We start from the raw sequence: 12,467 nt of genomic DNA on the forward strand, positions 1-12,467 counted from the left end.
CGCTGCACGTGACGCTAGTTAACACTATACTCCACAGCAGCTAACGTTAGCCTACCGTTAGCTAGTAGCTGGATTAACCACAGTTACAATGCTGACAGCTAACGCTAAACGGTGTAAAGTTTGACTGTGTTTTACTGTAGAGGATTCAACACTGGGATGTAACAATCTGTAGCTGCCGTCGGAGAAACAACACAGACGGTGCGTTCAATGAAACTGGTAAACTACAGCCTCATGCTGCATTTGAAGTTATTGTAAATGTCCTTTTCCCATCTGATGGTTCAACAGCAATTTACTACTGAAATGAGTTATTGTTATACATTATTATTAAATCATTTAATTTTGACCATATGGCCTTAGCAATAAACAAGCCGTTCTTTAATGTCACCGACTGTTGTTTAATACCCTTTTTTTTCCTTATCTTTTTTTACTTTCTTAAAAAGTATCAGTTCAGGCACCGTTAATTATGTATGCGATTAATTTCGATTAATTAATCACAGAGTATGTAATTAATTAGATTACATTTTTTAATCGATTGACAGCCCTAATATATATATATATATATATATATATATATATATATATATATATATATATATATATATATATATATATATAATAAAAAAAGTAAAGGTTTCACATCAAGCCCCGAGCCAATTATGTAAGGACAGATGTGCAACAAGTTAAGAGAACTTTGCTGTGCCTGTGTACCAACGCCACAATTCAGAGAAAATGATGATTGGATGTCAAACCTTAAAATGTCACCGTTCAGCTTTCAAGGTGAGGCACTGTCAGATCGGACAAGTATGACACAGTTATCCAAATATGACCTATAGCCTTCAATAAATGTAATATAATACAATTGTTTCTGTACAGAAGTTGTGATTTTACATTACAGAATTTGCATACCACTTAATATGCTTCAGAGAGCATATTAATATATATATATGTTTTAACTCCAGCATAATACATAAGAAAATAAACCAACAATATTCTACATTTTGGTAATGACAATATGTAGAAGCTGCCAGACGAAAGTTTAGTAACTTTAATGTGAGAGAAAAGTATGAAAGACCTTTTTCTTATGGGTGAAAAAAAAAAAAACTACATTGCAATCAATAAGTCAGTAGCAACAGAAGTAGCGGTGGTTTGAGACTGTTCTGTGGTAGACAGACAGACAGATAAATTTATTTTCACAATGTTATGAGCATGTTTTATTAAAATATTCATTGGATCTAACTTGATGAACTCATGCTCATAACGTGAAGAAAAAAAAATTATATATTATATATATATATATATATATATATATACACACACACTTATACTGTCAAGCTGTCAAAGTTGATCATTCAAAATGTCAAGCTTGAAGTTATCAAACTGCTCTAGATTCTGCATTAAAGTATGTTTATATCATTACCCTTCCAAGCAGCTCCTTAACATACTTCTACGTACTCCACTCTTTATACATTTTTGCGACACCATCATCATACTTATTGGTCTTTTCACTGCCAAGAACCTTGTCTTCTCTCATTAGTCACTGATTCACAACAGAGGGACCACTGTATGTCCTTATCAGCCTTATGCCCCTAACACATAGGAACACTAAAGCACAAAGTTTGAGTGACTGACACTCACCCACCTCAGACTTGAAATAACATAAAAATAAGGATCTAATAGGTTGGGGGGGGTATATCCACCATCTTTTGCCCCATAATGTATTTTAACTGTGTTTAGACCAGTAGAAAAAGTAAATCCCTAAGCTCATTTGGAGAAGTAACGCCTCCATCACTGAGCTGTTCTGAAAACTGTCCAAAAACCTCAAAGCCCCGTAATAAAAAAAAAAGATCAGTCACATTACTAGGAACTATGCAGTTGAAATAACTGAAGGGAAAACAAAGTAAGGTCCACTGTCCAACAAAAAGCAAGGTTTTCGGATCTGTGCTGAATACACTTGAGCTCAAGAATATGATATAGACAATAAATCCTAAATTTACTTTTAACATATTCTTATCCATTTCAGAGTACCCTTAAGTACAATCTATTTGTGTTTCAAAATCCTTAAAAATATTCCTCCATTTAGAGTTGCCTTTAGCCGAGGTAGCACACACACACACAGTATGTTTCCTCAACATGCACTATTCCATTTCCAAAACTATGCTGGCATATGTGGATATTACCACCTACTGAGCAGAAATCCCAGACAAACACAATTTCAGCTGAACCCTGTCTAATCCATCACTACAGACACACATCTCTCAAAAATGACTAGCATCTTTAATTATTCATCTACTGACACATTTCAAAGGGCAAGAAGAATCCACAATAGTTCAAAGTTTTTCATGAATGATATGCATGTCTGTGGATCATTTGCCTTATTTATACAAGTGAATTCAGACATTTCTTTCTAAACTAAACATACATTTATAAAAAGGTCATGGTTTGCTGCTACACTGCTACATTTACATAATCCAATTATTTCACATTAAAGTAAACAACTAGTTGTTGTTTAAGTTCATTCATCCTTTAGTTTACTTACAAATACAAAACTCTGTTTTTGACATCAGGGCAATCTTTTCTTTTGGGGTGGAAGTGTTTCAAACCTAGTTTTTCACACTTACAGTATCAGCACATATGAGGCGTGATACAATGCAATATCTGCTAGGTCAAACAGTAGCGAGGCAGCAGGCCTGAGACGCCCTTCAGTAGAACATGAGATATGTGTACACTGCACATGTGGCTGCAGCGAAGAAGGGGGTGTGTCAGCCCCATTCATCGAGAGAAGTGAAAGTGAACACATATAATAATAATAATATTCACCCTGCAGTTGTGTTGTATTGCTAAGCTTAGTGTTGAAGGGACCATCATGCATTTAGCCTTTATACATGACCTTGATCCACACAGCCTGTCAACCTACGAGGTGTTTACCCACAAGGCCTTTAGGCAGTTAAAAGTCAGACAGTTATGACAGGGGGTCTCCATTGGCAGAACAGCAAACACACAAGAAATTAACACTTATATAAGTGTAGATAAAATTAACTCACCGTCTTTGAGTCTAATTCGTGGTGTTGTTGAGCTAAGACTTTATCTACACTGGCAGCATCTGTAAACGTAACAAACCCAAATCCTCTGCAAAACAAACACACAAAGACAAAAATGACAATGTTAAAATGCATACATACAAAATTGCAAAACGTTGGTTCTTGCAAATAAAAAATGCTAAAATAAATAAATAAATATTGTGCCTTGCCACAATAAATTGCATAACAGTAGGCATAATATTCCTATGACCTTAGTATTATTACAATATTTCTGTGTAAATGTATTTAGAATCCACATTATGGACGTCCTGTAGCAGATTTGAATCACAAACTGGGGACACTGCTGATCATTATTTGGTATGTTACAATATGAGACGACACTACACCAACATTGTGGTGCAGTCACAAAGTCAATGTCAAATTGCATTCGGCTGCAGCTTTACAGCAGTGAGCATTTAAGCTTATCTGGCTTGCTGTGAAACCACACGCAGGCGCGCGCACACAGGGACACACACGAACACATGCGCGCGTGGACACAGAAACACACACATACACGCTGGATTAACACTAAACACGGACAAAGTAAGCGATATCGTTACATGCACTGGAAAGGAAAAGTAGAAAAGCCCTATATTTACCTTGAGCGTTTTGTCGTGGGGTCTCTCATCACCATACATTCTCTTATTTCTCCGAATTTACTAAAATAGTCTCTAAGGCTGTCTGTGAATAGAGAAAAGATGTCGGGTCATTTGACAGAAACATATGGGCATGCTGTTGTCACTGTATTTCAAAAACACCCCGCGATGCGCATAGGGGTCGAATAGAGGACTTCAGATGGACGGAGATCAAAAATAACATCGTGCGCACACACACTAGTGAGATATCCCATACAGTACAGTACTGCACAGTGCACATTCGCACATACACCGCCAGTAGCTACACCGAGCACTCAGTCACAGCGACAAAACAACAAGAAATACAGGATACGGTGTAAAAGAGAATAACAGTCTCACCTGGTGAGGTTTGCCAGCTGAGGCCACCGATAAACATTTTACTGTAAGGGGAAAACACAACAGAAGTGAGTCCAGATGTCAGTTCGGCCATTTTGACGACTAACTACTTCTAAAAGCGACCTTAAAGGATAAAGGAAGACTAGGAAAACACATTCGCGCTTAGTAATTATAGTCTATCTACATAAAAGGGGGAGGCCACTCTTGCTACAAAGCTGAGGTCTTTTAACTGAATGTGGAAACAGACCCGTGCACGGTTTAAGTGCGTAACGTTACTGTGGGGACGAATCCAGCACGGCAGTCGAAGTCCTCTTTAAGATGTTGTAACATGGAAAAAAACGTACCTTTGGATTAAATTTAGAAAGATTCTTACCCCGGGTCATGTTGTGAATCATTTAGGCTTCCGGATGTGGCTTGACTCCCGTCTCCTTCCATATCTATTTCAAACTATAGGCTGGGACTACAGTAACAGTGACAGACACACACAGATACGGCAGGAGATATGCAAAGCCCCGCTATGAGAATATTACTGAGCCGGGAATGAAAGCGTCACACGTGGGATCAGCTCAGCCCCCTGCTCCCTCCTCCCTCTCTCAGCATGCTCTACCTTGGCCCACAGGGGGCGGAGCCTGCCTCTGTCACCTAACCAATCCAATTGACGTCAATTCAGGCAATCTGCAAACCAATCCTCCGATTTGTCATTTAATTAAGCACTAAGCCACTAGAGGTGAAAGTGGCTTATTGCTCTTCTAAATCAGTGGACACATACAATAAAAAAAAAATCTTTGTCTAAGAAATGTTCTTCTTAATTAGCAATGTTTACATATTAGTATTCAGCTGACAAGTAAACCTTTACAAAGCAGCAGCGTGAAATATTACAATAACTTATTATTCTTCCGCCATGCAATATAGTCCCTCAAAAAGAAGCAAATAAAAATGGGGCAATTCCTATTAGCATATTAATATTTGAATGATCCTGATTGTTATGGCTCACAAGTGTTTTTATCAAGAAATAAGCAGAGTTTAATTCAGCTAAAAGATGCATGCAATGGGAGGCAAAATGTAAAATAGATATTGTGCAGCACCAGTCAACTGGCATCTGTAATTTAAAAATGGAGAAGGACAATGAACAATAATTGAATAACAACAATTATTGAATGTTTCATCCCCAGAAATACTGTATCATTTTTTTAATGGTGGCAAACAATATTATGGCAAAGTGATTTTCCAATAAGAGGTGATTTTTGGTTAGTGCATTTAAATTCTTACTACAGTAGGTGCACATTTAATGGTACTTCCAGTTTTAAACATGACAAATACATGTATGCTATAACACCAACAGAGCAAGTCTGTATTTATGTTTATATTCAATTAAAACATGTTACAATTTATATTTAAGATACAGCTTAGAAAATGCAGAAGATCAGATTTTGAAATGTATTAAAAGGTGGGCTGATACAGTCTCATGAGCCATAAAATCTGTGTTTAAGCCAGTTCAGATCCTGTAGAAAAGGTCCCTGAGCATGACACTGAATCTTTGCAGCTGACCCTGAGGTCTGACCTTTAACTGTTACATTCATTATAGAAGCCAACACAGACTTATCCTATGGGGATCAATAAAGTATGGTATCCATACATGCAGTGGAGTAATTATGAATGTTTCCATGTAGATGGCCTGTAATGAGCTGCCAGCCCTGCTCCCTGCACAATGTATGTGGAGATAAACTGCCTCTGCCCCCGCATGACCCCAAAGAAGAAGAAAGATAAGAAATAAAATGAACATGCATGACATTTGTGGTGGGAAAATCTGTTTTTGATACACATTATTTGCACAGTAGGCAATCAATAGAATCTAAAAAAGAAAATCAAGTCAAATGATGTTTTAAATTATGTATTATACGTTTGTTTGTATCTATGCCACATTACTGCTCACAGAACTCAGACAATATATTCTATATAAACACAGTTTTCATTCATCTTAGCATGAGAATAATTACAACAAAACAGTCCAAGCTCTGGGTGAAACGTGACTAGTGATCCTATTTCATTATTCCCATTCAGTGAAGTTTCTTGAATAGGCCCGCCTGTGTGTACTGTTGAGGGCACTACCAGAGGGAGTTTCTTATCTAGCCAGGCAGCATGTTTTTGAAACAATGGCTTAGATAAACCAAATAACAAGACTTTTGACAGTTCAACAGCTAAAACTCTGTCATTAGTTAGAGAACACTCCACATTGCAGCTGTCTGTATCTCTGACACAAAGGTTTAAAGGCAAATGGTGGCAATTCCTTGTAGCACAGGAGTGTCAAAGAAAATGGAAATATGCCACCTTGTGTGAAACACTATTACTTATTCTTCCTACTATGCACTATTGTTCTGTCCCATGCCATTTGGTGGTACAGTTTTACAGTTTTTAAAGCGATCACAAGGTGTGCAAAAATCACAGTGGATTTAACACATGAATAGCAACTTGTTTTATGCTCAAATAAAAACACCGGAGACCCAGGTTTCACAGCTGGTTGTTCATTATTTTGCTTTTTGAACATTGTTATCATGGCCCAGCTTTTTACTGTTGTTATACCATGAAGAGCGCAAAGTCAAACATGAAAGAAAAGATACATCAGGTGTGACATTTCCCAATATCTGTTCAAGGATTGTGAACAAGGTTTGAACCCAAAACTGATGCAAAAGCAAACCTATTCTATTTAAAATCTAAGATTGGTACTACAGTCAACTAGCATATCGTACTTCAGCAAAATCTCTAGTAAATTTCTAGTTCAGTGTTTCTTCAGCTCTTTTAGACACTGATTGAAGTTGAAAAATGTATAGATTTTTAAATAGAGAAGTGTTCTCCTTTAATCTGAGCAGCCACCACTGCCTGATGAAAGTGCCTAAAATGTTTATCCTTCTTTAAGCAAGTTTAGGCGCTGTGACAGCAATGCTTTCAGAGCAGCTGAGCGTTTAGTATCGAGTGAGGAGGAAAGAGAGAGGGGTTATATTTTTCTATGTACGAACAAATTCCCTTGAAACTGATACCGATCACACAGTAACATCATCATGGCTTGGAAGCATGTATAAAGGTGACAGCTGTTGAAGCTGTTCTGATAAATGAGGGGATGAGGAATTTCAAGAAATAGACACCTTATTATATCCTGCGTGCTTTGAACTCATCTGGGCTGAATCATAATTCACCATTCACTTTAGAATCAAGGAAAATGCAAAGATTTCTGACATTATATTGTTGCAACTGTAGCTTTTATTCAGCGCTGAAAGATGAACCGCTTCTCAATAGAGAGGAAACTCAGCATGCAAAAAAAAAGCTTGTAACTAACCGAGCCTTTGCATGAAAACTGGAGGATTTGGGGATCGAGAGAGAAATAAAATTGATAGTGTGTGAAAGAGCTGAGGAGAAAAAGAAAGTGAGAGAAGCAACAGACTCACTGACAGTGTTATGAGATGCTGTTTTGAGAAGAAGCATCCTGTTTCCTGTTGCAGTAATCATTTTACACCCTCAGAATCCTCACTTGACCTTGGAGAAATTGTTTTTGGATCATGCATAAACCCTCTTCTCCACCCAGATTCCTTCATATAATCTGTGCATGAATGACAAAATATATTTTAACCTTTAAATGTCTGGAGACAGAAATATGGGTGATGAATATACAGACGTGCTCTAAGGTGAAACTCAAAGTCTACAGGGATTTAAATTCTTTATACATAATTTGCATAACTCTCACAGAGGCTCACCATGTGTTTTAAGCATGCACTGACATGTGAAAGAATCCAATATTATATTAATCCAACACTGAAAAATAGCTCAAACTAAATCACTAGCATCAATTTGTTCGAGATATTATTCAAACACTCCTGAGATGCTGTTAATGTGATCCTCCGGATTTTGTGAATGATTTCATATTGATCACTGTGGATTGAGTGATCTCTGCTTTTCCCAGGAGGGCCTATTACAGTGGAATTCAGAATCCCGGGGAAATCTGTGGAGAAGGCTGCAGATGTGAACAAATTGTCTCCCTCTAGTGTCCTCTGCTTTCTGCTCCTTCTTTGCTGAGCTAAAGCACCTCTCAGACTGCAAGGAGAGAGCCAGACTGAAACATGCATAATTGACAGTCCTATTTCAGGAATTAGCCACCCACCAAACTGCAGCCTACCTGCTCTTTCATCTTCCCTGGAATAATTTAGCATCTTATAAAAGTCTATTCCAGCCATATTTAATAGTAAACTGATGGATTTAATAAATACAATTTCTGTTCTCATCATGGATTTGTATGTTTCTGAAGGGTGGTGTGTAAAAATGTTGCAGACTTGTCACTTGTATGGGAGGATCACTGGGACTGTGAACAATTGTTGCCACATAGAGACACTGTTTGAAGTCAGATCAGTAGGAAGCATGTTCTGGTGATGAGTGATTTCTCTCTTCCATTAAGCCCTCTGTAACTACGTAGATGAGTTAATTAAGCGGTGCCAGAGGCTACGCACTAGCATTCCAGGTAGATGGGCCACTGTGATTTTATGACATCCGCATTATTAACAAAATGAAATTTTAATATTGACATTTGAATATAAGGCTCCTCAAAGCCTGCAAATTTTCCTCGCAATATGCAGTATTCCCTTGTACCAAGCGCACAAAAGCACCTAAAGGTACCACAAAATAGCTTGCCGTACTCCAGAGAATCACAGATCAGAACACAGCAGTTTTACAGATATACTCTAACTACATACATTTCTGTTTTAACAATATAGATCGAGCAAGTTGATCTGCATTTTGGACCTCAGTATTAAAAGACCATTTGCATGTGGGGCTCTTTAGACCAATCGGGCTCCAACACAAGTGGATGATGACGACATCATTTACTTGCTCCACTGGGCTGGGAGATAAGCTCATACCCCTGCTGCTCCCTGGAATGTTCTGGCTGCAGTTTTGTACGACTCCAGAGAGAGCTGTGTGTTACAGATGATGACAAGTGGCATTAAAGCACGGCGAGGAGCCATCCTATCACCTGTACAGTCAGCAGCGGGGAGAAAGATGTGCATGTTGGCCTTTTGGAGAGCTTTGTCAAGACAGGAAGTTGTATATGTAGGTATCGTGTAAGTTATATCAATCTTTTGTTTTTTTTGGATTGGTTGAACATTTTAAATTGAACATTGTTTCTAAAGTGAGCTTCATTTTGATCTTCCCAAATCTACTTTCTGTCCACTGTCAAAGTGCATTAAAGCCCATTTAATTGTAATCTTTTTCAGGACAGCTGTGCACCATGCACTATGGCTTATCATGCAAATTTACAGAACGCTTAAGAGTTCCTCTGTATAACGGTGTTAAGACATATTCATGCATGCCGCACAGCTGCATTTGTTGCAATACCGACCAACTGAAACACAATAAGGCTACGGATTTCCAGCCTGAAGAACTCTTAAACCCAGTTTATTCACTTTCTCTGAGTTTGTTTATATGAGTGGATATGCCTCAGGCATTCCTTTTAAAATCTTCCAGGGGGCAGAATGGCACAGTAAGCAGGCCTCTCTGGACACACCAGCTAAGTGGTGTCTTCTGGCTCATTCTTTGCTTTCTACTAGCCTTTTCTCTCTCCTTTCCTTGTTACTTAATTTTCCCATCTAACTGGCTGCCACCATATATTCTCTCAGTTGCAAACCACTTCCTATTCTGCAACCACCAACCTTAACACTGACCTTGCCTTGTCTGTGCCATTGAGACGAGAGGGAGAGATACCATTTCCTCAGCTTCCCCCCTGCTGCAGGGTTTGATTTTTTCCCCTGTCTCATCAGTCTTTCGGCTGCTGTAGTACGCCTTGTTATTTCTTCCAGATTCCTACACGTTTTGCTTTTCAGCTGATCAGTGCACAGACGGGAACACATTGCTCTTGGCTCAAAGAGACGGAGAGCCTCGGCATATAGACCCAAGCTGTCAATACAGATTAGGTTTATCAGATAAACTTTATCTGCAACATTTGAACGTCCTTTGGTTGGGAACCAGCCTAATTCTGGGGCACAATTGATAATGTGACGCAGGCTCTAAAGACACCGAAATTGGCAGCCATTGTTTTAGCCATAAGCAGGCTGCAGTGACCTTTTCAGGGCATGTCAGTGTGCATCAGCATATGTGTGTGTGAGCTGGTTTATCATTATGGTCTACAGTTTTTAGATGCATTTTATTCAAAATGACATTTGCATGTTTGGTGTTGAATTATCAAGTCCTGTCATTTATTATGTATTCTTATTCATGTTTAATATGTTTGTTTGTATGTACAGTATGCACTCAATCACCAAGGCAAATTCCATGTAGTTCCATTACTGTGGCAATAAACTGCTTTCTGATTCTGATTCTGATTCTGATTGCAGTGAACTGAAATATTTTGTGGAGCAGTAAAACACACTTTTTGTGCATTTTAAACAGTAGTGAATTTCTTTCTAAAGCTCATTGAGAATAGTCTCTGTCAGCAGCAAATGGTGTCCTAGTGAAGAACACATTCTCTCTAAGAATCGTCTTTAGCTGTAATGTTTTGATGTAAACATTCATTTCTGCCCCACCACCACAAGAGGGCACTTAGAGCACATGTAATCACAATAGGAGCTGATGTCATAAGTGTGCCTTTGTCTACGTGTGTATTCACGGAGGTGGTTCGAAGTGACACGTCTCTTGTGTTCCTTTTAGGAGTGAGACTAAAATCAGGTTCACCACCTACAGTGGTCTTATGGCCTCTCTCAACTGAAGGGAAAGACTGACTTCCACTGCCTGTTAAGGGAAACAGCTAAAATACTGGCCTGTTTTCTAGACTCCCTGTTATTTCTGTATACAGTCTCAGAAAAAAAGGTTCCAATCTAACTCAAATAGCTTGGTGGCGAGCCAGCTTTCTAAGCAGTGCTCTTCAAATACAGAAGAAAGGGGACTTTTTCAGCAACGCACACACACAAAGATGTATAAAGTAACACTCACAAAGATTGCCTGCAATCAGATTGTAATATGCTATATGTTCTTAAAGCCTTTTTATATGCCATTGACTGAACACAGTGATATATAAAGCTGATGGGGACTTAAATGTATGAGAACACAAGAGGGCAGTGGGGTTGCCGGGTACATGAAGCACACTGAGAGTGAGTCTTATTGAGTGTGGCTGAAAGAAAGAAGGCAGCTCACTCAAAACAAGCCCGGGTGGAGAGATGAAGAAGGGAGGCATGGCAGCAGTAAATGATGCTAGCCTTCTACACCTTGTCAGTTATTAGGAGACGCCAGAAGAGAAATCTGACATGACTTTGTGTTGTCTACAGAGGAAATAATTGGCTAGCAGGCTAGCTCACTGGCACCTATAGTACTCTGAAGAGATGTTTTAAAGTTCTACAGCTAAAGAAGGGAGCCACAAAGTAAATCAAATATATCATGTATTTGTCAAGGATTAGAAAGTATTAAAGCTGCAATTATGGAAACTAAAAAGAACAATTGATTTAGTGGTTATGTTGTTTGTCCTCAGCTTGACAATTAAAACCGATATAAACCAAAATGATTTTCTAGTAACTCAAACATTTCTTCCCGGCAAACATCTGTTTGTGGGCAAATATGAACCATAACAACAAATCAATAAAACACAAATGGTGCAAAATGAGTCACTTAACATGTCCCATAAACTAGGTCTACAGTGGAAACTAGCTGGCTGGCTGGTTAATAGTGCTTTCTACTGGTGAATGTAATAATTTGGAGGATTGGTTGGAATAAACGCAATAAAAATAATAATTTATAAGTGATTAAATCAATATGCAAGTTAAAGGAGAAACTGATATGAGGGGAGAAATGAAAGTTCACTTTCTTTTAAAACTTGAACCATGCTTATAAATAAAGAGCACACCAACCACAAGTTCCTTTCTGTTTTGGCTTCTACTTCTAAGCTATAAATACACAGAATTTATTCAGCAGGTGTTTGAGTTTTCAGAATGAAGGCTGGTGCGCAGATTCAATGATCAGTTATTTTTGTGCACTCTGTGTGACTTCTATTATAGTGCGTGTATTCAGTAAATCTTAAGAATTATATCTATTTATCCAGTTGTATAGTATTTTCTGTGTCAGTAAGAATTTTTATAGAAAGGAATATATTTTCATTTCAATTTCAATGTATTCAGTTATGATTCATGGCCCGACTGGCATTGCATCAGTTACACCTTTACAGATGTATGTGAGATTTTCATTCATTTCCTCAGGACATTATTAAAGAGCATGCACTTCTGGGCTATTCTCTGTTCCAAAATGCATGCAATGTAGGCCTATGTAAGAATCTTTTTTCACTGATCTTACTTTTTTTTTTTTAGACATGATATGTTAGAGTTATTGCTCAGTGACCCACAGATAAAATGTGTTTGTTCAAGGTGATTTCCAGCAGTGATTAACTGTTAAGCAAGGT

At 38.2% G+C, this 12,467-nt stretch overlaps 1 protein-coding gene across 9 annotated transcripts in view; it reads right to left on the reverse strand.

Annotated features, from left to right (window-relative positions):
- The window catches only part of LOC144527342 (RNA-binding protein Musashi homolog 2), a 246,984-nt gene extending 242,338 nt beyond the window's left edge, over positions 1–4,646 (reverse strand). For 4 of the 9 annotated variants that reach the window (XR_013502816.1, XR_013502817.1, XM_078265280.1 and 1 more), the window contains exons 1-4: positions 4,422–4,646; positions 4,052–4,092; positions 3,677–3,758; positions 3,042–3,126 (exon numbers count right to left, since the gene is read on the reverse strand). Coding sequence is in view for 7 of the 9 variants with exons in the window: in XM_078265280.1 (XP_078121406.1) it covers positions 3,042–3,126; positions 3,677–3,758; positions 4,052–4,092; positions 4,422–4,483 (270 nt within the window). In the remaining 2 variants the exon portion in view is untranslated. The remainder of the gene's footprint in view (positions 1–3,041; positions 3,127–3,676; positions 3,759–4,051; positions 4,093–4,421) is intronic. The other 5 variants (XM_078265284.1, XM_078265283.1, XM_078265277.1 and 2 more) reach the window with 2 other exon arrangements.
- Positions 4,647–12,467: the final 7,821 nt, after the last annotated feature.

The sequence above is a fragment of the Sander vitreus genome, chromosome 13 (assembly GCF_031162955.1).
Source record: "Sander vitreus isolate 19-12246 chromosome 13, sanVit1, whole genome shotgun sequence".
In the NCBI taxonomy this organism is placed as follows: domain Eukaryota; kingdom Metazoa; phylum Chordata; class Actinopteri; order Perciformes; family Percidae; genus Sander; species Sander vitreus.